Source organism: Camarhynchus parvulus, chromosome 10, assembly GCF_901933205.1.
Source record: "Camarhynchus parvulus chromosome 10, STF_HiC, whole genome shotgun sequence".
NCBI lineage: Eukaryota > Metazoa > Chordata > Aves > Passeriformes > Thraupidae > Camarhynchus > Camarhynchus parvulus.
Window position 1 is genome coordinate 5,863,599 of NC_044580.1, and position 26,960 is coordinate 5,890,558.

Genomic DNA, 26,960 nt, shown 5'->3' on the forward strand with positions numbered 1-26,960 from the left:
TGAGACAATTCACAGCCCTTGCACACACTGACAGCCACACCGTTGTTTTTCCTACCACTAATTTCTTGATGAGTGTATTTAAAAGCATCCACTACACATCAGAGGAGTTTCTGGGCTCCAGAAGCTCACACAGGTTGACTGTCCCATTTTGTGATTGTCACATTTTGTGATTGTCACATTTTGTGACCAGTCTGTGCCCACAAAAGACAACTTCCTGAGGCACGACAGGAACCATCCAGCTTCTCGCCTTGTCACGGGTTTTGAATTGTAGAATTCAGAAAAATACGATCATAATAGCGGCTTTTTACTGTGGGGCAGCGGGGTGTGGGCGACACCGGGCACAGGAGGACTACCACAGAGCGCCCCATCCATCCATCCGTCCATCCGCTCGTCCATCCGTCCGTCCGTCCATCCATCCATCCATCCATCCATCCATCCATCCATCCATCCATCCATCCATCCATCCATCCATCCATCCATCCGTCCGTCCGTCCGTCCGTCCGTCCGTCCGTCCGTCCGTCCATACGTCCATACGTCCCCGTCCCCTCACGGTTTCCCGCCCCCTACGGTTTCCCACCCCTCACGGTTTCCCGCCCCTCGGCACCGCCCCAGACGGCGGGCGGGGCGGAAGCCGCGGTGTCCGCGGTAACGGCGGAGCCATTTCCGACAGGGCGGCGGCGGCGTGGGGCCGTACGGGCTTGTTTGGCACCGCGGAGCTCTGACAGGCTGCTTGAGGCCGCCTGGGGCCGAGGGACTGCGCGGAACGGAGGAGCTGCGCGGAGCCGTGCGGGGCCGAGGGGCAGCGGGCCATGGTGCCCAGCAAGGGCCGGCCCGGCCGGGGCCCGCGGGCCGCGCCCCGGCGGGGTGTGCGGGGCGGGGGCCGGCGCCGGGGCGGCACGGGTAGGTGTGCGGGGCTGGGGTGCCGGGGGTGCCGGGGCGGCACCGGGGTAGGTGCTGCGGGGCTGGGGTGCCGGGGGTGCCGGGGCGGCACCGGGGTAGGTGCTGCCGGTCTGGAGTGCCGGGGGTGCCGGCGGGCGGCAGCGCCCCGACATCATTTGTGCTGTGCTGGGAGGTGCACGGATGAGCCGTTCGGCTCTGTGCTCCTGTGCGACGTCTCGGTTTTGTCGCATAAATCTGGCTCAAAGACGAGCATGTTTTGCCTTTTGGAAATACAAGGCGTATTAAAATGCAAACAGTTGTTTTCTGCATACTGAAGAACCCTTCCATGTATCCCCATGGAAGTCACGCTTTCATTATATTTTTAAAACTAAAACCAGTGTGATTTTTGTAAACGAAAAATTAAGTGTTACTTAGAGCTGTGATGTATTCTTCGTAGTATTTTGCAAAATAATTCCTTCCTTGGCAGATTTTGCTGTTGCAAATAGCTTTATTATTTAAAAAGCGGTTCTGTTGATACGCAGTATCAATATTGCAATCAACAATTGTATTGATATTTCTGAGAAAAGTAGCATTTAATTCAATTTTCTTCCAATTTGCAGGTTAATAATTGTGGTCTCCAGCTGGTCATCCAGACCTCGTCAATACCAGAAAAAACCAAACCGGTAATTATTACCTTTTCTTGGATAGTAGTATTAACAAATGTAGTTGTATGATGCAGACAAATTTGTATGCTTTCAAATGGGAATTACCTTTTCACTACTCATCTGTTGACTTACAATATCTAATGTATCTGATAGTATTTTGTTAATTTATTTCATGCTATTAAAAACAAATAAAATAAGAAACATGGGGTTGTACTATAGCCTGCCATAATATATATATATATGATTTCTTGATCTTCTATCTATACCTCTCTCCTGTAATTCCTGAGAGCTGTTAGTACTGAGGTTGTGTTTATGTAAAGACATTGCTTGCATTTGAAAACTCTAACATTTGTCTCTAATATTGTGTTACAGTTTGAATTCAGAATAAATAAAGAGCAGTCATCTTTCCACAATAGGCTTCTGCAGCATGATCTGGAAAAAAACTACTCGGGAAGACAAGGTAATATTCCATTGAGTTTGGTTTGTTTGTCTTTGTACATGTTTTACTACTTAAAAAGTAAAGAAAGATTGTATCATTATTAGACAATATAAGAGTCACAGTGTTTCCTACTTGGCTGCAGTAATTCAATGTAATTACTGTTGCATCGTGTCCTGAACCCACTACTTGGCTTTTTCATCCATTTTTCCCCCCTTATGGAAGAATATTTTTTCTTCTACCTACAAAGCCACAACCTATTAAGTGCCCTACTGTATATTCCCTCAATAGCCACACAATTGTCTAAGGTAACATTTTACTGGATGCTTAACATTTTAATATATTTAGATAAAATTAGTTTCTCATTTAGAACTGTGATATTGAGAGAGAGTTTTTCTATTGTGCTTGCATGCTCTTGGCTTTGCAAAGCAAGATATTGGTGCTATCACTGCTAACTGTGGTGAGGGCTGGAAGATACTTGACACAACACTGCTGCCTTGTGCTGCTGCTTGCCTATGATTGGTGTGAGTAGAAGATCAATTTAGTTGTCTTCATTCAGTCTGGTAAAAAAAATGAAGGCCAGCAGCCATTCAGGATGGGTTGACTTTTAGGGATACTGTGCAACTTCTGGAGTAAATGTAAGTCTGCAGTTTGAGTATTAAGAGTATTAAGTCCTTTGGTGTGTAATAAGCAGCTCTATCTCCCAGCACCATCCAGTCTGACAGAATTTTCTGGTTTGATGTTGAAGCAGAGCACAGGGTCTTTATCAGGATTTGGGGAGATTTCTATTCACACCCTTACAAAATCCAGATCATGACAAAAGAGCCACATTTTTAGTTCACATGCATCAGGTAACAGTAGAATCTTCTCATTAGTCTCTGTCTATTTTACTGGGAGCCTTACCAAAGGTATTTCCTAGTGCTCCCTTCAGGTGTTAAGAGAGGTCAATAGACCATTGTCAGGAAACCACTAGAAATCTTTTTCAAAAATATAATACAGGCATTGAAATGAATGCTTTTTATAAATCTTTCTTAAAGAAAAGGGCAGCAATAGGGATATTTTACATGCCTTTAGGAGGATGACAGTAGAAAAAAAGTCACTTTACTGCTATCCTGTCATGTTTCAGACTGGTAATTTTAAGCTTCTGGTTTTATGTTTATTGGCTTAAAAACCTGTGACACAAGTAAAGTAGGATTTTTGCAACAATGTTAATTGATTTTAATATTTTGGGCTTTTTTTTAACAGTTTTGATTTCGAAGGATGCATAGAGAATGTTGTTAGAGTAGCTAATGATAAAATTCAAGAGTAGCACTGAAAAGATTGTAGATTGACTGACAAATTGTTTTACTCAAACAGATACCTAATAGTATATTTCACACAACGATGGACTCATTGCTGTAGTAGTAAAACACTTGTCTTGTTTATTGCAGATTTGATGTTTTTCCTGCTAACTTATTTGATTTATTTGAAGGAAGAGGAAAAAGAAGGGCAAGCACACAGAAGTCAAGCCTATATTTTCAGTAGTGTGCATGTACAGTGATCTATTTTTGACCAATATTTTTCAGTGGATCATTTTCTAAATAAGCCAAAGCTCACAGAACACATTTGTTGATTAATTTTGCAGGTATTTTTAGACACTCACTTTTTTCCTCTCATATTAATGAAATTCATAAGGATGAATTTATAAATATGTTTTCAAGGGCTGCCTGTTTCTGGATAATGGAGTGAAATACCAATGATCACTAGGTATTGTGTGCACTTACCTTTGAAAGACTTGGCATTCATTTGTGGCTCAGTGGGAGTGTTTCAATATTTTGGTGCTTTATTTTCTAGTTCTATCAGCATCTATTTGATCTGTGTCTTTTAAAATTTATCTTAAGTTGGGTAATACCTTCTTTAAGTTCAGATACTGAAACTGTGAAACAATTTTACAATTTTATGTCAACTTATCATTGGGTAATTCTAATCACAGTACAAGCATTTACAAAATATCTGCTTGCAACACATTGTTGAAAAAATCTCAAAGTAAAGAAATAGATGCACTTTGGGAAGAGGATATAAAGGGATATAGTCATAATATCAGGAAAGAAAACTGATAAATCATAGTACTGAATGCAGGCAAAAAGCATTTTCATGCTTTACTTCTTAAAAGAAAGTAAATTTTGCTTTTATCACCTGCACTTCAAGACATGCATCTACAGAGCAGTAGTTCATGTATTCTCTGTGTGATTTTCCAATAGATAACACGAATTTTGGGAGCAGTTCATCAATATCATTTCCTGTATTGCAACGCACTGCTGAAGAAAAAATCCTGAGCTCAGACAGACTTACCCTGGAAAGGTGAGAAGGTGACAGAGGGACATGCCCCAGAGCCTCAGCCCCTGGTCTGAAGTGACCAGAGTGCCCCACCAATGGCTGCAGTCAGTGGTGGGATTGGTTGTTGGGTTTGTGTGTGTTTGAGAGAAGAACTGTGTCCTGTGGAGGAATGCTCTGAGGGTGTCCTTGTGATGAGTATATCCATACAGCAGTCACCTGAGGCAGGCAGGTTTCTGATCTGAACAGCCTGTTCATGTGATAGCTGAAGAAAAACTTAACAGAGTGTGAGGGCACATCTGGTGGAATTTTTGTGTGGTCACAACACAAAACTTCCATGTAGTTTCCATGTAACGAGCAAATCTCTGAGGGGAGAGGGGTTCAGAAAATTTTGGAAGTATTTCAGCTGTGTTTTCAGGCTAATTTTTTAATAGGCAGGAGTTTCTGCTTTATCTATAAAATTTAATTAGCAAACCTAATTAATGCTGTCTTAACCAAGATAATATACTTTTCTCTGTTCAGTCAGAGTGGGTGAGCAGAAGGTGGATTACTGATTTGTTACTTACTTGTGTATTCTGTTTTTTCTTTTTTCTTCCAGGCAAAAACTGACAGTGTGCCCAATTATTGATGGGGAAGATCACCTTCGTCTTTTGAATTTCCAGCATAACTTTATAACCCGTATCCAAAATATTTCTAATCTTCACCATCTTGTTTTCTTAGATTTATATGATAATCAGATTGAAGAGATAAGTGGGGTTTCAACTTTGAGATCCCTGAGAGTCCTTCTTTTGGGAAAGAACAGGTAAAAATAATAAAACCTAACTAGGGCACTCTACCTCCTATGGTATAACAATTGTGATTTCCCATTGTTTCTGATACAGTTTGCAGTTTGTGATGTTGCTGTCATACCAGTGAGACCAGCCCTGAGAGTAGCTAAGTGTCAGGGATCCCACTGAGGAAGCACACAGATTTTGTGTGTCATGTCAAAACTTCCTTTCTTAGTACATTTAAGCAACATTTCCAAAGTACTTCACATGTTCCCATGTAATCTTCTATTCTGATTGATTATTAAATATGTTCTTAGATTTGTGTGGCATGTTGTGGAATGTCTTTTCAGATCAAATGTAGTATTCATTAATTATTTATAACCTATAAAAATATTTCTGCCTGATGTATTTATCTGGGAAACACACCAGACAGATGAGTCATGGATTTTAATGCTTATTTATTGCTTTTAGTCCTATAGCCTTTAATTTTAATAACTTAATACATGTATCTGTGCAATTGCTCACACATCTAAAGGTTGTGCTCTGACTTATAAAATTTTCCTCAGCTTCTTATACTCAGTGAGAACTAGTGACCAGATTTCAGTTATGTGCAGTTTATAAAGAATGTACCTCCTAGATCAGCCTGTGCTCAAAACTGACAAGTTTTAATAGTGCCTTATGTTACTAGAACTAAGAGATTTTGTATTAAAAATCCCACCTGTAGAAGTCAATTTTGCTAGTAGTTGGGGTTGTGGGTACTACAATTTTAAAGTGCTTTGAGGACTTATTTTCCTTATCATAACCACCCTGGGTTTACCTTAGGAGTGTGGTGTTGAGGTAGTTAGGACTTGGCCTATCGTGAGTAGGTGGTCACACATCAGACACAGTTGTTAGCAACTTATTTCAGCTTGGCCTGTGTGTGATCTTTGATTACTCTCAAAGCAAATGCTTAATACATGTGTTTAATGTCATCAGCCAGTAGATGATGCTGTTGGGTGTATAATAGCCTAGGTTTGGAATCTGACAAAATATGACAGGACAGAGGAGTTTTAAGACAATGAAGTTGTTGACTTCAGATTCTAGTGGAGCAAGTGTTCCATCCTTATCTTCTTTCTAGAAGAGCCACATAAATTCTGCTGGTATTGAATTATTGACAGTCAGAAAGGAAGGTGATAGTCTTAAAGTCATACTCATTTATAAATTTTCTTTTCATGGTTCAAAGTGTTGTTGTATTTCAATTACTTTTGTTAGGAAAAAAAGGCTTTATTTTGTATTAGCTGGAAAATGAAAGATTCTTTTAATCTAATAATAAAAATAATTGTTATAATTGAAATGTTCTAGAATAAAGAAGATCTCAAATCTGGAGAACCTAAAAAATCTTGATGTTTTAGATCTTCATGGAAATCAGGTACAGTACAATAACTTGATTGCTTATGGTTGTTGTGTAGACATCCTGTGTTTGCTGTGTCTTTTACAGAAGTATTGTTTCATGAAAGGGAACTGGTGGCAAGTTTTGCAGCTCTTGAGGTTGCAGAAGTCAGTAAGTTAGTAAAAGGTGTCATGATGTTTATTTTGAATCTTTGTACCAGTCTGTTAAGAGCACTTGTACTTTCAGTGTTGTACTTCAGGCAGGTGACAGTGATTAAAATGCTGAGTGTGATGGCACTCCTACCTACACAACAGTGAACTACCACGAGCAGTTGTGGTGTAGTTCAAGTAACACACTCTTAGAACTGCTATAAAATTTTTTTGTATGATTGATTGCTGTTTCTACTGTTGGTGGTCTGACAAAACCAGATTCCCTACATACATATAATTTTCATCATAAATTTAGATGTGAAGGGCACGAATGTTTGGAAATGGAGTTAGTTATTTCCTTTTTTGGTAGATTTACTGTATTTTTAATGTCAAGACCAAATAAAGACTAAGAACTTCCATAAATAAATTACCTTTCTCTTCCTTTCTAGTTCAAAGATAAGCATGTTTTCCTTTTTAAGTTATTTTTTTCACTGCATTTGAGGAATTGAAAATTTATAACACCAATCTGCCATCCCATAGTCTTAGATATTTTTGAATGCTTAATGAAGAAATGAAGGGAAGAAATGTTGTGTTTGGGATACATCTTAGTGGACTAGTGCTTTGTTTTGAAAGCTGGGTTTTGTTGTTGTTTGCTTATACAACACTGAATAAGGGAGCTCCTTTAACTATTTAAATTTGTGGGGTTTTTATTTTTAGCAGCCTTCTATCTTAAAAGGTATTTCTTCTACATTGCAAATTTCTGAAGGACAGACTTCAGCAACATAATTGGCTTTGAGAACTTCAAAGTATGGTTTCTCATGTTTAAGAATGTAGGAGTTTAAACAACAGATCAGAGCATTGGAGCCAGACTTATCTCAGCAAAAGGAAAATAATAATTGAGCATTATGATGTACAGAATCTCTTATATGTTACCAGTGATCCCAGGTGAACACTGAACAATTACATCCTGTGCGCAAGTTACAGGCAAGGTATTGGAAATACGCTAGATTAACTGTTATTAACACAGTAATATAGACACATAGAACTGCATCATTCAGGGACTCTACACATGAATTTCATTCTATACTGCTTTAAATATGAAATGTCATTGGAGTAATTTCCTGTGTTCTGTTTAATTCTGTGAATCATTTTTCTTTCCAGAAGTTCAAACTGTAAGTAAAATTATGCAACCTGATTTTTTTTATGCATGAACTTCTTTTCATTGATCTCAGATTTTTTTAAAGATGCAACTTTAATTTGTGCAATTTAATTATTGATGGGTGATTATTTGATGCATAACAACCTTTTGCTGAATTCTATTTCATAGTGAGGTATTCAAAAATAGAAGCAAATGAGAAAATAAACAGTATTTTTGTTCAGTATTCACAAGTAGACTTTGACTTGTGTACTAATTTCTTTTTGATATTATATAAGTATTATTTGAAACATCCAAAAAGAAGTGATAATAGTTTGTATTGTTTCTTACCTAATAACCCATATGAAAAGCTGGTGTACCTTCATGTGTGCATGCATAATTGAAACAGGCAATTCAGTAGAGCTAATCTTAAAGCTTAGCAAAGTGGCAAAGAGTATTTCTATATGTTGCTGATGAAATCATTATCTTTGCAGTAGCAGTGAAATACCAGGATTAATATTCTAGACTGTGGCATTCTAGCTGGGCAGACATCAGCAGAGGTCTGTGCTCTTCATGCCAACTGTCTGCACTTGGGGTTGCTTTTAAAAGTCTCTCTGTAGAAATATCTTTTAAGTAGTGGCATTTTCTGTTCCACTTGCTGTAATATTTTTGTATAAAATACACATAAATGGACAGTTTAATTAGCCATTGAATCAAAAGTTTAAGCACCTTGAATCAAAGGATTAAGATGCTATTTAATTTTGGCCTTGCTATCTACTTTTGTATGCTTTTTAACTGAGAAATTGTTGAAATATTTCTTATAGCAGCATATTCCATTCACAGACTTACATGTACACATACATGTGTATGGATATATGGAAATTACCAACAAAATGGGATGTTCTCAAACTGTTAAATTATGTCTCCCTTACCTCTTCTGCTCCAGGAGCTGCTGGACACTTTCTGCAGCATGGCATGGCCACACCTGCACTGGTGCAAAGCAGCAGGAATGTCCATGTCCGTGACTCCAGGCACTCTGTACTGCTCTGCACCGTGGCACTGTTGGCCTCCTGGAGGAGGAAGGGTGTGCCTGGGCACTGGGTGCTAAAGGGGGCTCACAGTGGTGCAGAGATGCTAATTCTAACTGGCAGGGAATGACACATGCTGGTAGCTCTCTGCACTGCCAAAATCTTGGGGCTGCTAAAGTATTTTCCACGGGAAAAGCTGCTGGCTTCTTTCTGCCCCCCAGCATGGGTTTCACTGAGAGTGCCCTGCTGTCCCTCATGCAGTGGCTGTCCTTCTCCCTGGGTGCAAGTCAGGCATAAATTCTGCATAGGTGCTGGAGGACAGATCCACGCTGTCATGAGAAATAATTATCTGGATAGAGAGCCTTGTGTGGATCACTGGGAAATACTAACAGCAGGAACAAACCCATATTGAATCATCAGAGCAATAATAAATGCCTCTGTAAAATACAATGGTATTTCTAGAAATAAAAACTAAAATTAAGGAGCATTAACTGTCACTGCTCTTTTTATGCCTCTTTTTTTTTTTTTGCTTTGTCATTATCACCTGAGTCATTAAAATAGGTTATTAAGTATAAAAACAAGCTGCCTGCTTACTGTAATTCAGTCCTTGTTAAGTCCTCCCTTTTCTAATCCCAGGAAGATGAGTGTCTTTGCAGACAAATTAAGGCTCAGCCATGCACAAAATTCTCCCATTTTGGTATACAACGATACCGTCAGTGCTGTCTTAGTTTTGTGTCTTCAAGGTTGCTGCTACAGAGCAGCACAGCTGAAATAACCTGGTTTCTAAAGGGATAGAAGGAAATGCTGACTGAATTTTACTGCAGGATGACAAGAAAAATGTGGGTGAATACTTGTTCTGGATGTCTGAGTATCATGGTTTAGAGAAACACAGGCACACTGTTGTGTGAAGCTGATAGTTCATGTATACTTTTAGAAAACATGTCACATGTATATTTTTTTTATATCCATATAAAACATAGTGTGCATCTTTATTGTGTCTCTGACAGATTGCTAAAATAGAAAACATTGGTCATTTAAGTGAACTGAGGGTGTTAAACCTTGCCAGAAACCTCCTCACTGTTGTAGAAAACCTGAATGGCCTGGATTCACTCACAGAGCTCAACCTCCGTCACAATCAAGTCTCTGCTATAGTAAGGAGCAAAACTCTTGTCCTTCTCTTTTTTCTTTTTCATTTCCTTTTCTTTGTTTTTGACAAAATGAATGTTAACTGTAACTTCTTTAAACCATATCAGTGTTTCAGATTTTTGACATCTCATGTTTCCTCATATTGTGTTGCTTATATTGTTCTGCTGCAATACTTAATTGTACAACATAAAGGTGAATCAAACACAAACATTCATTTTGGTGTTATTTTCTTTGAATGTATTCAGGGAGACTGGACTTAAAGGTCCTTTACAACCCAAACTGTGCTGTGATTCTATGATGACTTGTAGTGTTTCAAATCTTGAAAGCTCATGATGTTCCTTGGGGAGGGAGGAAGCGATTTTGTGGTTCTAACATGCAAATTTAGGTACTCTTCTTCCATTCAAGTTCATGTACTAGAAACAAATAGTCTCAATTTCTGTAGGTTAGCTAAGCCATAAAACCATGTTAAATTTCATCTTCAGAATGTTGCTGGGGCAAATGCAGAGAAAAAAGGTATTGATTGTAAGAGCAGAGTTTTCTAATGGAAGCTTTAACCCAGCATTTTAAATCTTCATATTCTAAAACTTAAGATTTTCACTTTGCAATTTGAGTTGTAGTTCAGGCATGGAAAGTGGATTATTCAAACAAGAGCTTTTTAAAATAAAACAGATTACTTAGATAGCTACCTTTCTCTGGCCTGCATAATTATTTTAGTTCCTGGTCCCCTGTTGTTGCTGAGCCTTTCTTTCCTTCAGTTTCTGCTGTTTGCCAAATAGGAATTGTTTTTACATCTCAAAAATGAGAAATTCCTGCTCATTGCCGACTCTGTCACTGTACCTTCTCCTGTGTCAGTGGTGTTACCTAGAATTCTCTTTGCTTGTAGCTGCTGTCTTTTCAGTCCTCTCAGGTGCAACTTGTACTTTCTGCTTTCTGCTGTCATAAGTGGAGAGTCTGCATGAAATTTGAATTAGTGACTTGGAGTCTGTGCTGCATCTCAATGCTTTAGTGTTTCCTGGCAGAGATAGTGTTTCAGAAGATGATATAATATGTCAGGGAAATATTTATTTTACTTGTTGGCTTGTGGGGTTATTTTAACTGTTGTTGTTGTTGGTATCTTTTTGGTTTAGTTTATCTTTTAGTTTATCATTAAACTCTAATGAAATACAGTTTTATGAGTGTGGATTGTTTTGTTTTTCATTGAATGTTAATTTTAGCAAGTATGGCACTAACTCTGTTTAAGTTTTGGACACATTATAATGTCTAAAACTCTAAGTAAATATGGCTCCTAAAATAAAATATTTTTTCATATGTTCATATGTTCATGATAGGTGTTGTCTTTTTCTGTGTGTACAATAATGTGCATGTGTTTCTTATATTTGTTTGGTTTTTTTAAATGAAAGCTACATTCCTTTCGTATGGAAATTCAGATTCTGCTGCAATAGGAAATTACTAAAAATGCAGAAATATGGAAAGAAAGATCTCATTCTGTGGAAAGAATACCCAAGATACTTTATTTCTGGAGCACTTGAGTAGCTGAGGGAGGGAGGTTATATTTTATTTAAGATGAAGTTTAAGTTCATGTGGTTGACTGTGCAGGTGGAGGAGATATTTTAATCATGATGTTGTTATGCTGTAGCACTTAGCTGCAAAATATTCACTCTTAAGGTCATGAAAAGAATTTGGTTACTGTGCTTTAGTTACTCACTTACTGTGACAATGCTCATTATGAATCAAGCTTTCTAAATTTGATTATTCCTTCAAATGAAAGAATCGAAACTCAATTTTAAAATTAAATCGCTGTTCTAAAATAATTTTTAAATTAATCTGTTTTAAATAACTTTGCATTTTTTTTGCTGAACCTTCCTTATTTTTCACATACTTCCCTTTGACCTGCCCTAAGTGCATTATTCTTGTGTAGGAAAAATGATGAACTCATTTGTCAAACAAAAATGAAGTTGCATACTGAACTCTCTGCCCATTGCAGTTTACTGTATTCAATAACTAAAGTTATCCAACTGGGTTGTAGCTGGTTTGAGGAATTAAATCTGCTATCATCCTTTACAATCCACTGGTCTTGGACTACCAGTTTAGGGACTGTTTTTGAGCTTTCCACTACAGACTGAAAATCCTTGAATCATAAGTAGTTATTTTTGTAAGAACCAACTGTTGGTTCAAAGCTGCAGGATTTGCAGAGGCAGTCCTGGGGCTTGGTTTATAGCAGAAGCGTCTTAGAGGATTGAAGTGCATTCAGAGAGACTTGTCAGGAGAATAGCAAACAGAATAAATGATGACAAAGAGTCTCATATGGCATCAAAAGCACAGATCTATGCATACCATGAGTTATGAAATATCTGCTTATTTTCCATCCAGTTGTGAGCTGGGGCCTCTGTTAGGAAGATTATCTATGTTTTTCTTTGAAAGACTGACCTGCTTGTTTGATTTGAGGTACTAAAATTTAGAATTTTGGGTTTTGTCATCTGCAGCTTGATCTTACACTGGAAGGAGGACTGGTCAAGGTGTTCACCATGTCTTCAAGAAAGAACTTGCCCTCTGTCCACCTCACTATAAGATATTTGTATCAAAATTAATGTAGCTGGAGGTTTTTGGGATTTTCCTGCTACACCTATGAGATTTGAAACTTGTTTTACAAGACAGCAACACATCATGCTAAGAAATTTGCCTTGAGGGGTAATTTCTTCGTGTTCCCCAGTGGTTAGTTGAAATCATTGCTGCTTAAGAGTTGTGGTGCACAACCCTGTAATGCCTGTCCTCACATGTGTGCCCACCCTTCTGGCATGGACACCAAGTAGCCTTAGGGACAGAGGGGACACCCAAATGCACCTGTTGTGAACTCAGTCATTCCATGGTCTGATCTGGGAGGACTCAGGACAGCTCTGACCCAGGAGTTTTGCACCTGCAGACTTGATCCCTTAAGCCCTTTGTTCTAACATGTCATCCTATCCAGTGGTGACTCTCAGCAGCTTTGCTGGCTTAAATTCAGTGTTTCATTAGTAGGAGCTGCAGGGTTTGTTAGAGCTGCCTTTGTTTACCTGTTTGGAATGAGCTGTTCTGGACTGCTATGTAGTCATGTCAGAAATCTGATGAAGGGAGGAAGAGTTGCAGGCTAAAATCAAGGCACTTAGCTCTGATGCTCCTTTCCCTTTCCCAGGTTTGTGTCCTCTGGTTTCAAGTTGGAGTGTGGCCATTGTTAGGGTAAGGAGATGCAGAGCTGAGGCGTTAGGTGTGAATGGCTTGTGAGTCCCTGCAGACTGTGCTGTCTGTCTGATATAGATGTATATTTCATAAATGAATTTTGATCTTAATATGTATCATCTTACTCATATTTGAGCTATTTGCTATTTAGAGGTTTTCTGCAAATGCATTTAGGCAATATTAAATTTAGAGTTTCTTATTCTGTAAACTCATACCTTCTTCTAAATGTTAATTGTGAAGGTTGTAAAGGTGACAGAGTCCTTCAGATAATTCTCTGACTGGAGAGTCGCTGCTGTTTGGCAGTGCTAATTGCACTGCTGTATTGCTGTATTGCACCTCAAAAACCTTATTTCAGCAAGGTTTTTGTTTTTTTTTTTAAAGCATGTTTATCCTGCAGCTTAAATGCTGAGAGAGCACCTTGGCTTATTTCCCAAAAGCCTGTTCAGAAAGCAGCAGCAGTATCCTCCTTTTCTTTAACATGATTTGCTTTGCAAGTGATGCAGCGTGTTCTGCAGAGTGGGATCTGCACTGAAACACTCCCTTGCAGTCTGCATTAGGGAGAGATGGAGCTGCACGTTCAACAGAAATCAATGTTGCAGCAAGGTTACAGCATTTAGAAATGAAAGCATTTCATCAGGCCAAGTAAAGAGGCTCAAAAGCCATTTTCATCTGCTGAATTTTTGCCTATCTTTTCTTTCTAGAAAGATGTGGATACTTTGCCCTGTCTCCAGCGTCTCTTCCTCAGCTTCAACAATATTTCTAGGTAAGGGGAATAGTAGTTTGCTTCCTATCAGTAATTTGAAGTGTCCTACTGGAGCTGTATTTCATGAAAATTTGAATTCAAGCACTGTGAGTACAGATCTTTTTTTCCACCCCTAACATATCAGATTAAAAAAATCAAGCCATTGTGTATTTTCTACTTTAAGTATAAAAATTCTTGAAACCCTTGGCATTTAAATGTAGTTTAATATGACTATTCTACCAAGAAACATATTTTTAATTGATTATCATACTGTTTATAGTGGTCAAAATTAAAAGTGGATTTGTAAATAGGTTGTTTTGCTGTTAACCTAGTTGTCTGTTGAAGCAGCATGATGCAAGGTACAAATTATATTTAACATTCCATCACTGTATTTCTGGAGTTATGCAAATTGCTGAGTCAGTTTCTGCTTGCTATGGGTAAATTATTTCATGCCTGTATTTTACTTGTCCATGTATTAATAAAGTCTGAAAGGTATATTCATGATTCCCTTTCAGACCAGATGGCAGAAGCAAAATAGCTCAACTCACAAAGCTGGGCTTCTATAGTTTCAAGTAACTAAGAGCATTTTGTTATAAATAGAAATGTTTGTCTTCTGTGCCTTTTCATATTAATGCATTTTTGAAGTCTGCCTTTATACTCATGCCAGTATTTGAGAAAAACCCTAAGTGCCTGCATTATCTTCACTTTGGTATGTCCTTTTTCTAATCCCTTGATCACCAGCAGCTTTCTTTGTTTAGAATCAAATAATTAAATGTGGGGTAGGGGAAGATGCTTCATGTTCTAATTACTGGAAATGCCATGCTATCCTTGTGGTATCTGCTCTCTCTGTAAAATGTACTTAGTAGGAGCTTTTATTGTAGCAGCTACTCAAACATTTTATATTGAGCTGCATTATGTGTCTTGCAGACAGCTCCAACCTACTTGTCTGTGTTTCTTAGGTTCTTAAAGGACAAATGCAGTACATCTTAAATACTCATGGCTGTTAAACACTTAAAAACAATTCAGAGATGAACTGCAGGAGTCTTTCTTATGCTCTTCCCTTAGTTAATTTGCTAGTCTTTTTATTTTACATTTTAATTTGGCATAGTGAAGAGAGGGGGTTAGCATTTTGCTGGCTTTGAATCATTTCCAGAATTGAGACTTGCCTTTGTTTCTGGCTTTCTAAAAAAAGTCTCAGGTTGGCAGGAGCAAGGAGGAGACTGCAGCAGCTTGGCTCCCTGGCTGTCAGGGAGCATCACTGCAGTCAGGGAAATTGCCCTGTCTTTTTTTGGACTTGGTGCCTTTTGTTGTAGCTTTCTGGCTGCTTTCTTATATTGTTTTATGCAAATGCATGTTATTTTTACAGTGTTCAAAGAAAGAAAAATGTTTGGAATTTTCTGTGAGGTTTTGATAGATTTCTCAAAGTTTGGGATCAGTAGCTTGCTTCTTGGTACTATATAAAAAAATCTGTCATTTATCCATGGGGACTTTAGTTGGTCTATTGCTTAGGTTTCTCATAAGCTACAAATACTTATCTAGAACATATATGGAAATACATAATTTTGTTTGAGTTTGCAGCTGGAATAGGTATTAAAAAATCTTAATGATAAACAAAAGATATTGCTTTTCTATAAATTTTGTATATGCATGTAGGTAGATAGGTGGATGGATATCTTTAACTCTCTATTTACCAGTCATTATTTTAAACCACACAAATGAGAAATTTCTTTTAATCACATTCAGCTTGGAGTTTTTTTAAATAATAAGCTTTTACTACATATAGCAGTTCTGAAGGCTAAATCCCTCTAAATAATTCCTTTTTAGAGTTATGTAGTAGATTTGTTTTCTACCAGGGAAGTTATTAAATATTATATATTTAAGTATCTTCTTGACCATCTGTGATCTGATGCTTGGCTTGATACTCTTTGAACTGACTGAGGAAGTTCTTTGCAACCAACCAGTGAACTGCTGTACTCTCTCTGACCATTCCTACACGCTTTAAAGTGGTTTTGTATGCTTTTCAGTCACTTACCTCATTTACTCTGGGCCACAGGGTAATTTGAAAAGTTAGTTTTCCTAAAAACTTCTCTGTCTATACTACTGAATTTTGTTTGACAAGCAAATTGGTGCACAAATACTCTTAATTAATTTATCTGTAGGTGCATTAAAAAAAAGCAAATGAAAACAAACAACAAAATTGCCAAAACTTGAATATATTTGTTACCATTTCATTGCAATATTTTATTAATGTTCATTTTTTTAAAATAGCATTTTTGAAGCAATGCTTCTATGGAAAGATTTTCTTGTTTCTATTTTTGTGTCAGTGAAAATACTTGAATCTAAAATTGACACATACTGACATATTGAATTAATATTTCAGTAGAAGACTCAGGAATGCCATTGAAATTGTCACTATTTTAGGCATGAGGATGTATCATGGGTTTAATCACGATGTTCTTTTTACCTCACACTTCAGAGAAGGGCTCAGAATGCTGCTGCTTCTCTGTAGAACTTTTAGTAAAGAAGGATATATTGGCAAGATAATGTAATCTAAAACTGAACTTGATGCTGACAGGAAACAAAGGAAGTCCTGTTTTTTGGCTTCAGCCCAAACAATCTTAGCAGTTATACTCTGAAGGTGTTTATACCTGATGGCTGAAGGCAATAGCTATATATAGAACTGGTTATAAAGAAATGGGAGAAATCCCATTTTTAATTTGTCATGTGGCACAGGGAAGAGGTTGTGGTAACATTGGCAGGAAAGATTTGCCACAGCGAATCAGAAAGAAGGTTATTGCTCATGTTTGAACATGTGAAGCCAGGGAAGACCATTTTTTGGTCTTGGAAGCAAAATACATATTTTCAGTGTTGCACTGCTGTCCAGGTCAGCATTATGTTGGCTTTTTCATTTAGTCTAGGCATATGGAATGAGTTGGATACAAGCTCACGTAATTTTTGTTCTTCATTTGGTTGCTGAATTGGAAACCTGAGAGAAGCAATGCTCTTAGCCTAATGAAAACAAGAAAGTACCTTTTCACTCAGCAAGATGAAAATTTATAAATGCATCGTTAAATGCTTGAACAAAAGCAGGTAAAGGGAATGAAAGGTTGATGGTAGTTACATCTGTTTTCATAGGTAGTTTAGTGGTTAGAGACAAGGAAAAACACAAGTTTTCTTCTTTGGGTATTTTTGAACATAGAGTTCCCTCTCAGGTGTTCTTTCAGACTATAGTAAGTATGTTGCCTTCCTTCTCTATTCCAGAGCTTTTCCCCTTTGTGCAATGTGCTTTTAAAAATTGATGCAAATGCTTAGAGAAGGAGCAACTGTCTCCCTAAACAAGCAGATTTAAACAGAAGATAAATATTCCTGCGTCCTGTGAATGTGTATCACTGCAGGTTGAGCTCCAGAGTGCTCTGCTGTGAGGTAATTTCTGCATTCTGATATGAGAAGTGGGTTTGTGTCCCTTTGGCAGAGGGGAGAACAGGATGCAGGACTTGGAGCATGCACACAAGAGGGAAAGCAGATTTATTCTCAAAAGATTTCCAGAAAACACTTTCTGATCATTTAGCCCAAATTTGTGACTTATTTCTGTGTTGCTGAAATGACAATTTTCGATAGGATAATTTATGTAAGAAGGATAACAGGAATGAGAGGTGGTTGTGTCCTGCAGGAGAAGACCTTTTGGAAAGAGAATCAGACATTCCATTGAGAAGATTTACTGAGGCAGTGTGACACAGCACCATCCAGAGCTGCTTTGTGTTTCTGAGCAGGTTAAAGGCTCCTTTGTGGGGAGCAGAGGCTGGAGACAGAGCCTTGGGATGTGGCCTCTGGTTCCTGTTGGGTGCTCACCACGGGGCTCTGTCCCAGCAGTCTGAGTGCTGGGAAGCAGCAGAAGCTTGGTTAGAAACTGTGCAATCTGTTTGGAAATGCAGCACATTAAAGCTTTAATTAGTTTAGGATTAGGATACCAGTGTGACAAGTACAGTATCTGAACTTTTCTATATGGAATTTCTAAAGCTCAGGTTTTTTTTATATGTGGATACAAAGATGTGAAAACAGTTTTTTGCACTACTGTTTCTTTCTAAAACTGATCTGCTAATAGGGGAGCTAAAAGCAGGATAAAGCAAGCACATCTGTTTTTAGGTCCAGAGTGAGTGTTCTGGCATGCTGAAGCAGTGAGAATTTCAAAGCACAGCAGTATGTGTAAGTGGAAGGTCTTGAAAACATACTAGCAAGCTTTCAACTTTTCTGTCATTTCCTGAAGAAATTGTTTTTATTAAAAATCTGTAAATCATATGTAATGAAAGAAGTACTGCTTGGTTAAATGTTTAGTGGTAAGTACTCAGAATAAATATATTTAATGCTTCTAAATATACTCAAAAATCATTTTCAAGACCAAAGATTTTCATATTTTTCAAGCAAAATGTGTTCTAGCTCAATGGAAATTCAGACTGGGATTTTTTGTTCTAACATGTTTGGGTTAGCCTTACTAAATTCTGTGTCATTTGGGAAGATTATCTTTTATCTTTAGAACATATTGAGTAGATATTTTATGTAATATGTCCGACCGATCTTCCAAAAATGCGCTTCCATAAGCTGTTCATGATCCATAAACAGGATCATAAAAAGAAACAGAAAATAATAATCGAGCTTTAAATACATGTACAAAACAGCCAGTTCTTCTGATATCTTAAGAACTTTCTCTGTCTTTGTCACAATCTACCCACAGTTCATTTTCCATTGGTTTTTAGGTTGTTTTCATGCACTAAGCAAAAGGCAGTAACATCTTCCTCTTTCCTGTCACTTTTCTGCTGTGCCCCTTGTACAGTGCAGGAGCTCCTTGCATGCTGCACCAATTGCATCAGAATAGCTATTGCAGCTTTATTCAGTGACAGTCTTTGAAATGAACATCTGTACTGCATGTGGTTTCTGATCACTGAGCTCAGGGCATACTTAAGGTTTGACTTAAGGCAGACTTGACTTTGGAAGGCCAAAGGACATAAGGATGGTGCAGTGTCATACATACCTTGTAAACATGTTAGGGAGTCTAATTTATTACCATAAATGTTCAGCTTTTTTTATTAAAATCCAGTCAAATAGTACTCTGATGTTTAAAAGTACTGAATATCTGAACTGCTTTCTTTTCACATTTTATTTTCAATGAAAGGAACACTACAGAGGTTATGCATCTCTAAATGCATTTTATGCAGGTCAGTTGTTTTTTGGCAGGTAACCAAATCTGATGTGTTCTAAGAAGCCAGCTGGTTAGAGTTTGTAGACTGAACTCAAACTAATGGACTAATCTGTTTTGAAGATTATGATGCTTTTACTTCCAATACTAATGATGATTCAAACACCTAGGATCATTCTGTGATATTTGTGGTTGGCTTTTTCTCCTTGTACTTTCCAGGTTTTTTGTGCTGCTTTTGATGGCAAATACATCTGTTATATTTCTGAATATGAATTTATATGTATCATATTTTAGCAGGGGGCTTGATTTAAATACTCCTGTAGTTCTCATTATTCTGGATCTCTTTTTACCTGTATGTGAAGGGAATAAAAAGTTTGCCAGCAGCAGCTGCTGGTATTTCAGAACACTTGTATTTGTCATATGCAATATTGATAGGTGGCAGTGTTTCAGTACAGTTAAATATTTATGTTCTGCCCTTAAGAAATAAAATCTTCCACCTCAAAATTATTCCTACTCCATGACATTAAAACTTTAAACTCTTTTGGTTACAGTTTTGAGGATATTCTGTGCCTTGCTGATTCCTCATCCTTGTCAGATATCACCCTTGATGGCAATCCAATAGCTCAGGAGACATGGTACAAACACACTGTTCTCCATCATATGATGCAGCTCCGACAGCTAGATATGAAGAGAATCACAGTAAGAAATTTCTGTTTTCATCAAATTTAATAGATACTTCAAATCAGAAGTAAAATGCAGGCGTTTCTGTGTGTATGTGTATATTAAAAATACCATTTTTCTTCCTTAATTGAGTATGGAATTGAATGGTGAATAGACATTACAGTATTTAAAACTCTAACCCGTTTCTTTAGTTCAGTATAAAGTAAGGGTTTGCATTTTTACTTAATTTAACATGTTTATTTTGAAGTGGTTAAACTCCAGCAGCAGATGCTGTGTGTTCAGCTGCCATGTGACATGAGAGAGCCTGCAAAGCTTTTGGTTAGAATTTTCCTAACAGTCTTTGCTGATTTGTTGTATTAGCTGAGAAGGAACAGCACATTTCTTCCAAAGGAGTGGTCTGTTTGCCCTAAAACTGCTGTAATTGGTATCTTTTATTTAAGAATTTAATTGGTTTCTTTAATCAGCCTCCCTAGGGAGATCTGGTGATCACACAGGTTGTGTGTCTGTCTGTATTTCTCTCTTCCTAACCTACTCTCCCTGATAATTTCTGTTTCTGCTGCTCAAGTTCCAGTAACCTTGATAAGGGAAAGAGGACTCAGTCTCCTACAGGCTTCTTAAAAATCCACTCCAGGGGATGAAGGACAATCACCAGGGTCTTACCATAATGCCATCTATTTTGTCTTTTAATATAGGATATAAATTCTTTTAATATAGAATATAAATTCCTCTGTGCCTACTCAAAAGTGATGTGTAAGCATGATTTCTTACCAGAGAAATCTGTCCAGCAGCAAGCAACAGTGATACAGTGGTAACTTTTTGGACCAGGTGTTGACACATACACCTTCTTTTAAATGCTCCTTTGCTTTCTACAAAGGCTGTACTGCGTTGTAAATTGTAGCTGATGCTTTTTAATAGAGCCAGTTAGGCTGAAAAATGTAACGTGTGTGGAAAACATTAATGTTAAAAACAAAGTGCTTTGGGACATTAGAGTTTGCTTCCATCACTGAAAATACTAAATACTTGTTTGTTCACAGATATTCTAAGCTTCAGGGGTTTTTATATTTTATACTGACTTTAATAATGACTTAATAATAACTTTTATTATGACTTTATACTGGCTTAATAATTGTTAATTACTTTGCTTTTAAAAACTTACTTTATCAGTATGATTTCAGAAACCTGAGTTGCATAAAGAAAATATCTCTCCGTCTCCCCGTTTTAACCCTTGTCAAGAGGAGATGGATCCTGGTGGAAATATCCGTGATGGGGAAAACTGTAGAAAGGACTCAAACTCCTTCTTAGACTCTATGAGATCTGTATGGGGGGAAAGTTGTCAGAAATTCACAGCCATGGGAAGAACTTAATCTGGGTTTGCACCTTGTTAAACATCAGAGAATCAACCACAAAGACACAAAGCCATAGAAAACCAGGCTTCACCAGTTGTGCTGCTCATAAACCTGCTTGTAAAAATAATGTGTTTTACTCTTTATTTGCCTTCTGTTTTTTGAACCTTTTAACATTTTTCTCCACGTAGAGGGTGCTATATATTTTCTCCAATAAAACTGCTACCCAGATAATCGTATGACTAAAGAAACTGGGATTTAAAGAAAAATAACGAGTATCATGGGATCTGTGGTAAAATTAAAGAGCTGGCAATCCCAAATCCAGCTATTCTGCCTAGCACTGCAATATGCTGTTGCTGTCAGCTGTAAGGGTAGGTCTAACCTGGGTGGGGAATGGACTTCCAGTGTTGAGCATGTGACTTGCACTCTTGATTAGTGTAAAAAACTAAACTCTAATTACATTTATAGGATCTTTTCTTCATCAGCCTGAAGAACATCTAGGCATTTTGAACTTTAGCATTGCTTTGTCTTGTAACAAACTGAGAGTTGGATGATTGTTGGGTTTTATTCTGTCTAGGAATTATTCACGGTCTGGTTCGGAAGCTTTTCTGCTCAAGAACTGAGTTTTACACAATTGTTAGTTCTGATTTTAGCTTTTCTTTTACTGAAGGATACTGACAAAAGTTTTTATGAGACTTGGCAGCTTCATTCATGTTTGGTTTCAAGAAGGTACACGCTTTGGTGCCAGGCTTTTTCCACAGGATTCCCTGGAGAAAGGAGCCCTGGTGCAAAAATTTAATGACAACTGTCTCTGCCTTAGAGCACTATTCAGAAACATAGATGTGCCATGAAAACCAAAGATGCTGTACTTGGAATAAAACATTTGTGCACTGTAATTATTGTAGTATTGTTTAAGTTGGGGTAGATTTGCCTTTAGGTAAGGGATTCTATTGAATTATGACAACTCTTAAACCCTGAAATATGTGGAAGCTGTTTTCTTAGGCCGCCTCATTCCTAAGCCATTTTTGAATGTAAGATTCAAGCTCTTGAAGCACTGAAGCACAGACCCAGTTGTGATGAAATCAGTGAGGTTAAGCACTTGCAATGCTCTTTCCTTGTTCATTGTCTACACAAGATGATTTTCAGCTGAAAACCCAACCACTTAGTGGTGTGTACCTAAAACATCAGCTCAATGGAAATATTTTGCTTTCTTGACCTTTGGTAGCTCAGCCTAAAGGCCTAAAGACTGGGCAGGATGCTGAATTATTGTAGCTGGGTGGATTCCTGTGTTCATTTGTGTTCCTGTCAGTAACTCACAGATACACCTTCACCTCACCTTAGCTGCAAGGTGATGGGACTGGATGAATGGAATGGGCTTGTGCAGAGCCTTACAGTCAGAGCAGGCTCAGGTTGCATTTGTGATTATTTATCTTGGTTAACCTGGCATAATGGTTGTTTTTCTGGGCTCTGAAGCTTTTTCACCCTGCTTTGTAGGTTGAACTTTTTCAAAAGTGGGCTTGCCCAGTGGTGCTTACAGTTTGATTGGGACCTATTTCTTTTCTTCCACTCTTTGGTAATAGTAAGCAGAGATTGTCTGCAGATATGTAATAAAGTATTTAAATATGATTGAAATGTGTACATACTCCTTACTAAGGAGTTACATAATCAGGAATATTTGCTATCTGTCACTTCCAACAGACTTCCTCAAGAGAATCTGCTAAGTGTGTATATATTCCTAGATGTGTGTGTAAATATGATATATAATGCAAATTTTTTTAAATGTTGCCAGATTGAATACAAGCTGTGTCTTATTCGAAGTAAAGCTTTGGATTTTTCATTGAGGTTTTATATGTTTTAGAAGCTTAAAGTAAGAGAGCTGTGTTTGGTTTTGATTATTTGCTTAGACATTTCATTGCTGATCAGGGAGTAGGTTCTATTGCTCTATCCAGAATAGATTTCATTGCTGTATTCCATCACTACCATAAAGTGTTCTGAGGTCTTGGGATCTTTTGGGTTGCTGTGACCCCGAGATTGTTGAAAGTCTTTTCCCAGCCCGAGCGCTTGAAAAATGAGTCGGAGCTCTTCAGTTCTTGGTCTCAAAGTTGTTTATTGTATCTTATCTATAAAAAATTTTCTCCTGCCCTGCCGAGGTCTGTCCAGCAGGACAGTTCCAGGCACTCTGCCTGCCCCTGGGGTGGTGTTATGTCTTTATACTAAAAACTACGTGTACAATGTTTACAATTACTTCCCAATACCTATCACCTATGTTAGACAGTGAGCTTCTACTCTAAACCAATCTGTAAGTGCCAACATCACAGCAGAAGATGGAGGCCAAGAAGAAGAAGGAGAAAGGCTGGACACACCCAGTTCCCTCCATCTTGCCTTTTGAACCCCCATACCAAAAACCCTAAAATCTACTTTTCCACCCTGTGATAACTTCACTATTATTCTACTTAAACTGTTGTGGCTTGCTGATCTTCATCTAAGGTTGGTAATTTGCTCCACGGGGCATAATCAAACCCACAGGTGTTTTGGGCTCTGTGCCAGGGCTTCGGAGCCCCCTGGCAGGGGTCCTGGCTGTCCTGGACAGCCAGAGGGATGTTCTGGGTTCCCACACTGAGGGGGTTTTCTAGGGAGGGATCCCTAACGTTTTTTTTTCTTTCCACTGGGAAATAAGACACTTAAGTGTGACTTAAATAGTGTCATTGAAGAATAGCAATGCGGTGGTGAGGAGGAACGCGTGCATCCTCGCGCATTCGGATCCTCTCCGGTTCCCCGGCATTCCCTCCCCTCAGCGGGCGGGCAGGGATGGGCGCTGCTGCAGAGCGCGCGGGGGCCGGCAGGGGGCGCCATGGGCACGGCAGAGCCCTGAGGGACAGCGGCGGGAACGCGTCCGGACAGAGGCACGGACATGGACGCAACCGGCGGGACAGCGAGGGCAAACGACTGACAGGGAGGGAGATCCAGCTCTTCCCAAATCCCTTCTTAAAGAGAAGGGATGGCAGTAAAAATGAATTGTGGCAAGGCTGTGCAGGGGTTTGTTTCGTAACTTGTTCGGTACTCTGGGTGGTTTTTTTGTGGGTTCCTGGGGAACGTGTTTTTTAAGATTGCTTGCATGTGTTGTGTAAGATTAATCAGGAATGCATATGTAGATGTGGCCCTTGGTCTTTATTCAGAGATTTTCTCTATCACTCTGCCTTTATGAATACTGAGTAAAGCTAAGGATGTATTTTAATTTTTGGCTAAGCTAGCTTCTTTTAGAAAAGGATTAGTGTTTTTAAAATGTCTATAATTAGGATAAACTCTTGATCAAGGAAAAAAGCCTTATTCAGTTAATGCTCTTGTTAGCATGTAGTTTGCATTAGTTGATTTTGATCTTTGTATGGAGACTGTGTTGGCAGGGAAGGCCCAGGACTGACTTCAGTGGGGGCTGCAGACCCTCCTGCATGGGAGGCAGTCATAAGGTACACATCTGGGCTGGATTAAGGGACAGCTTTGGGAAGGAAGATAGAGAAAGAAGAGATTTCTAGAAGCTGAGAGAAAACTGATTAGGGAACTTCCTGGATAATTGCTTTAAAACTTGGGGAAAAACTACAGCAATTTGTTTTGAAATGAATAAAATTAATGAAGGCTAATTTTCTGTTAATGAATTTTGTTATCTAGCTCTCACCTCCACCAGTGTGAAACGCAACACCAGCTCAGTTAGATTGAAACTGAGTCTCTGATGAATGGCCAGATGTTTTCTGCCAAATAGGATGGATAGTTTCTGCTCCCTCTTCCTTGGTGGTAAAACTAGCTTACATTTCCATTCTTTCTACATACCAATTTAATATAATCAAACGTCTAGGGAACAAGAAAAGTCCCTTATTTTAAGACTTCTAAACATTGTTATTTGATATGATCAATGTGTTGAAAAGTCATCAGAGAAGATGAGGACAAAAAAATTATAAAAAGCTTGTTTCTTTAGGAAGCCTAGTTTAAAAGCATAGATACACAGTCAAATGAAGCAATTTAATTTAAAAAAAACTGAAACAAATCTAACCTGTTCTCTAAAGAAAAATATCACTAATGCAGTTTGCTAGTATTTATCTTTTATTTTAAGACTTGTGTTTTTTACACAAAGCACTAACAGAATAATGTAATACATAATTGGGATAATGTTTGCAGTTCTTAAAATTCTGAATCATATCTTGAGGAACAGTACATTTTTATTTTGCATTATTAATGATGCATTCATATTTGTGACATGTTGTCTGCATGGGTTTAGTTCATGATTTCCACAGCCTGTCCCCAACCCTCCCATTCAATGCTGGATTTCAGCACTTTGTTGCAGTGGCATCTAGAAGGCCTTCTGTATCCATGTGTGCTTTTATTTTGTTATTCAGTTACTGATGATCTCCTTTAAGATGCACTGGTGACCTACAGAAATCCTTCTAACCAGGATTATGCTGTAACTCCGTGGCAGTAGCCCCTTGGAAATACCCTGTTTAGGAATAGCTTAAAAGCCCAGTAGCAGAGGAGGCTGCCAACAGAACTCCACCATTGAAAGACAAGTTGCATTGAGAATAAATAAATTTAAAAAAAGGGGGCTTTCCAGTTAGTGTTCCAAGGAAATTCTTGCATACAATTGTGTTAGAGAAGCTTGCTCTGTCCAAAGCCTCTTGCCTTACTGTGCACTGAGGGACTCCTGTTGTTTAATATATGATATTAGGATAAAGTCATGGAGGCACAGTTTGAAAATCTGTTCTTTAACCCCTTTTCAGACTGGTGTCAAATTCCATGGTGTGTCAGTGGGTTTCAGGGAGACTGTACACAGACCAGAACAAGTCTGCTGCATGCACTGAACTTCTTATGCTTTGGAAATTGTTTTCTTAAAAATGTAATGGCCATGCTAAGTGTGAAGTTCCTGTTTTATTTTATCTTCCTGTAAGCACTCACCCATGTGCTTAGGGGCTCTTACAATGCTCTAAACATAGCATGTTGTATTTATGTAGAAATCCTGACATGTCAATTTGTCTTACTGGTTGATGGTGCTTTCTGTTCATTTTTGTTTGTCTATTTTGTTAACATATAACTTTTCCAGAAAATGAAAAGGTTTGGACAGGAGCTTTCTATTTTGAGGAAATGAAAACACTTTTCATATGTTCTGGGAAGAGGCTTCAGTAGAAACGCCCAAATGGCATGTGAAGTAAATCAAAATAAGTTAAAGTATGCTTTCCAAATATTTGTGTTGGAAACACTCTACACTTTTTACTTCATAGTGAACATTTCTTTTGTTACTTGGAAAATATATGTTCTAAAAATACTGTGCTGTGAGAATGTGTAGACTTCTGTAAACAAGGGGCATCCAACCAAATATGGGTATATTGCAGTATCAAATTGCTGTACCAGGAAAATGAAGCAGCTTCACTTTCATTGTTTAGAAGTCAATGGCTTTCTTCTTGAGACTTCATCATTAGGCAATAATGCTGATGAGGCATAATGGTCATGGAATAGCTAACTTTGAAAATGTTCTGTTCTTGTCAAGTTCTGTTGCTGATTGAGAAAATCCAGGCCCTGGAAACAGCTTATAATGGTGAAAATTAATCCTGGATTATGATTCAAGCATAAATAGAACCCAGCTTTTTTGCTCTGTGTGTTTTTTTACAAAAAAAAAATAATCCTGCTAATTGCAAAAACTACTACAAATATGTATTGCAGTGTCATATTTAAAAATATTTTTCATGGTCACCATATGCTTTATACTTTTTCAAAGACTCTTACATATATTACTTTTAACTAGCTTTATCTTCAGCTTATCTGAATAGTTATTTATTCTGTTTTTCTTGACTTATTTATAGTTAACAATTTGATTTGTTTTAGTAGTATTTAGAAACATTAAGGTGATAAAAATTCTAAAATTG

At 38.0% G+C, this 26,960-nt stretch overlaps 1 protein-coding gene across 1 annotated transcript in view; it reads left to right on the forward strand.

Annotated features, from left to right (window-relative positions):
• The first annotated feature begins 627 nt into the window (after window positions 1-627).
• Window positions 628-26,960, forward strand: part of LRRC49 (leucine rich repeat containing 49) — a 40,764-nt gene continuing 14,431 nt past the window's right edge. The window contains exons 1-9 of the mRNA XM_030955262.1: window positions 628-866; window positions 1,500-1,562; window positions 1,917-2,004; window positions 4,221-4,320; window positions 4,892-5,095; window positions 6,402-6,468; window positions 9,749-9,892; window positions 13,802-13,863; window positions 19,585-19,732. Coding sequence (XP_030811122.1) covers window positions 810-866; window positions 1,500-1,562; window positions 1,917-2,004; window positions 4,221-4,320; window positions 4,892-5,095; window positions 6,402-6,468; window positions 9,749-9,892; window positions 13,802-13,863; window positions 19,585-19,732 — 933 coding nt within the window. The 5' untranslated portion in view covers window positions 628-809. The remainder of the gene's footprint in view (window positions 867-1,499; window positions 1,563-1,916; window positions 2,005-4,220; window positions 4,321-4,891; window positions 5,096-6,401; window positions 6,469-9,748; window positions 9,893-13,801; window positions 13,864-19,584; window positions 19,733-26,960) is intronic.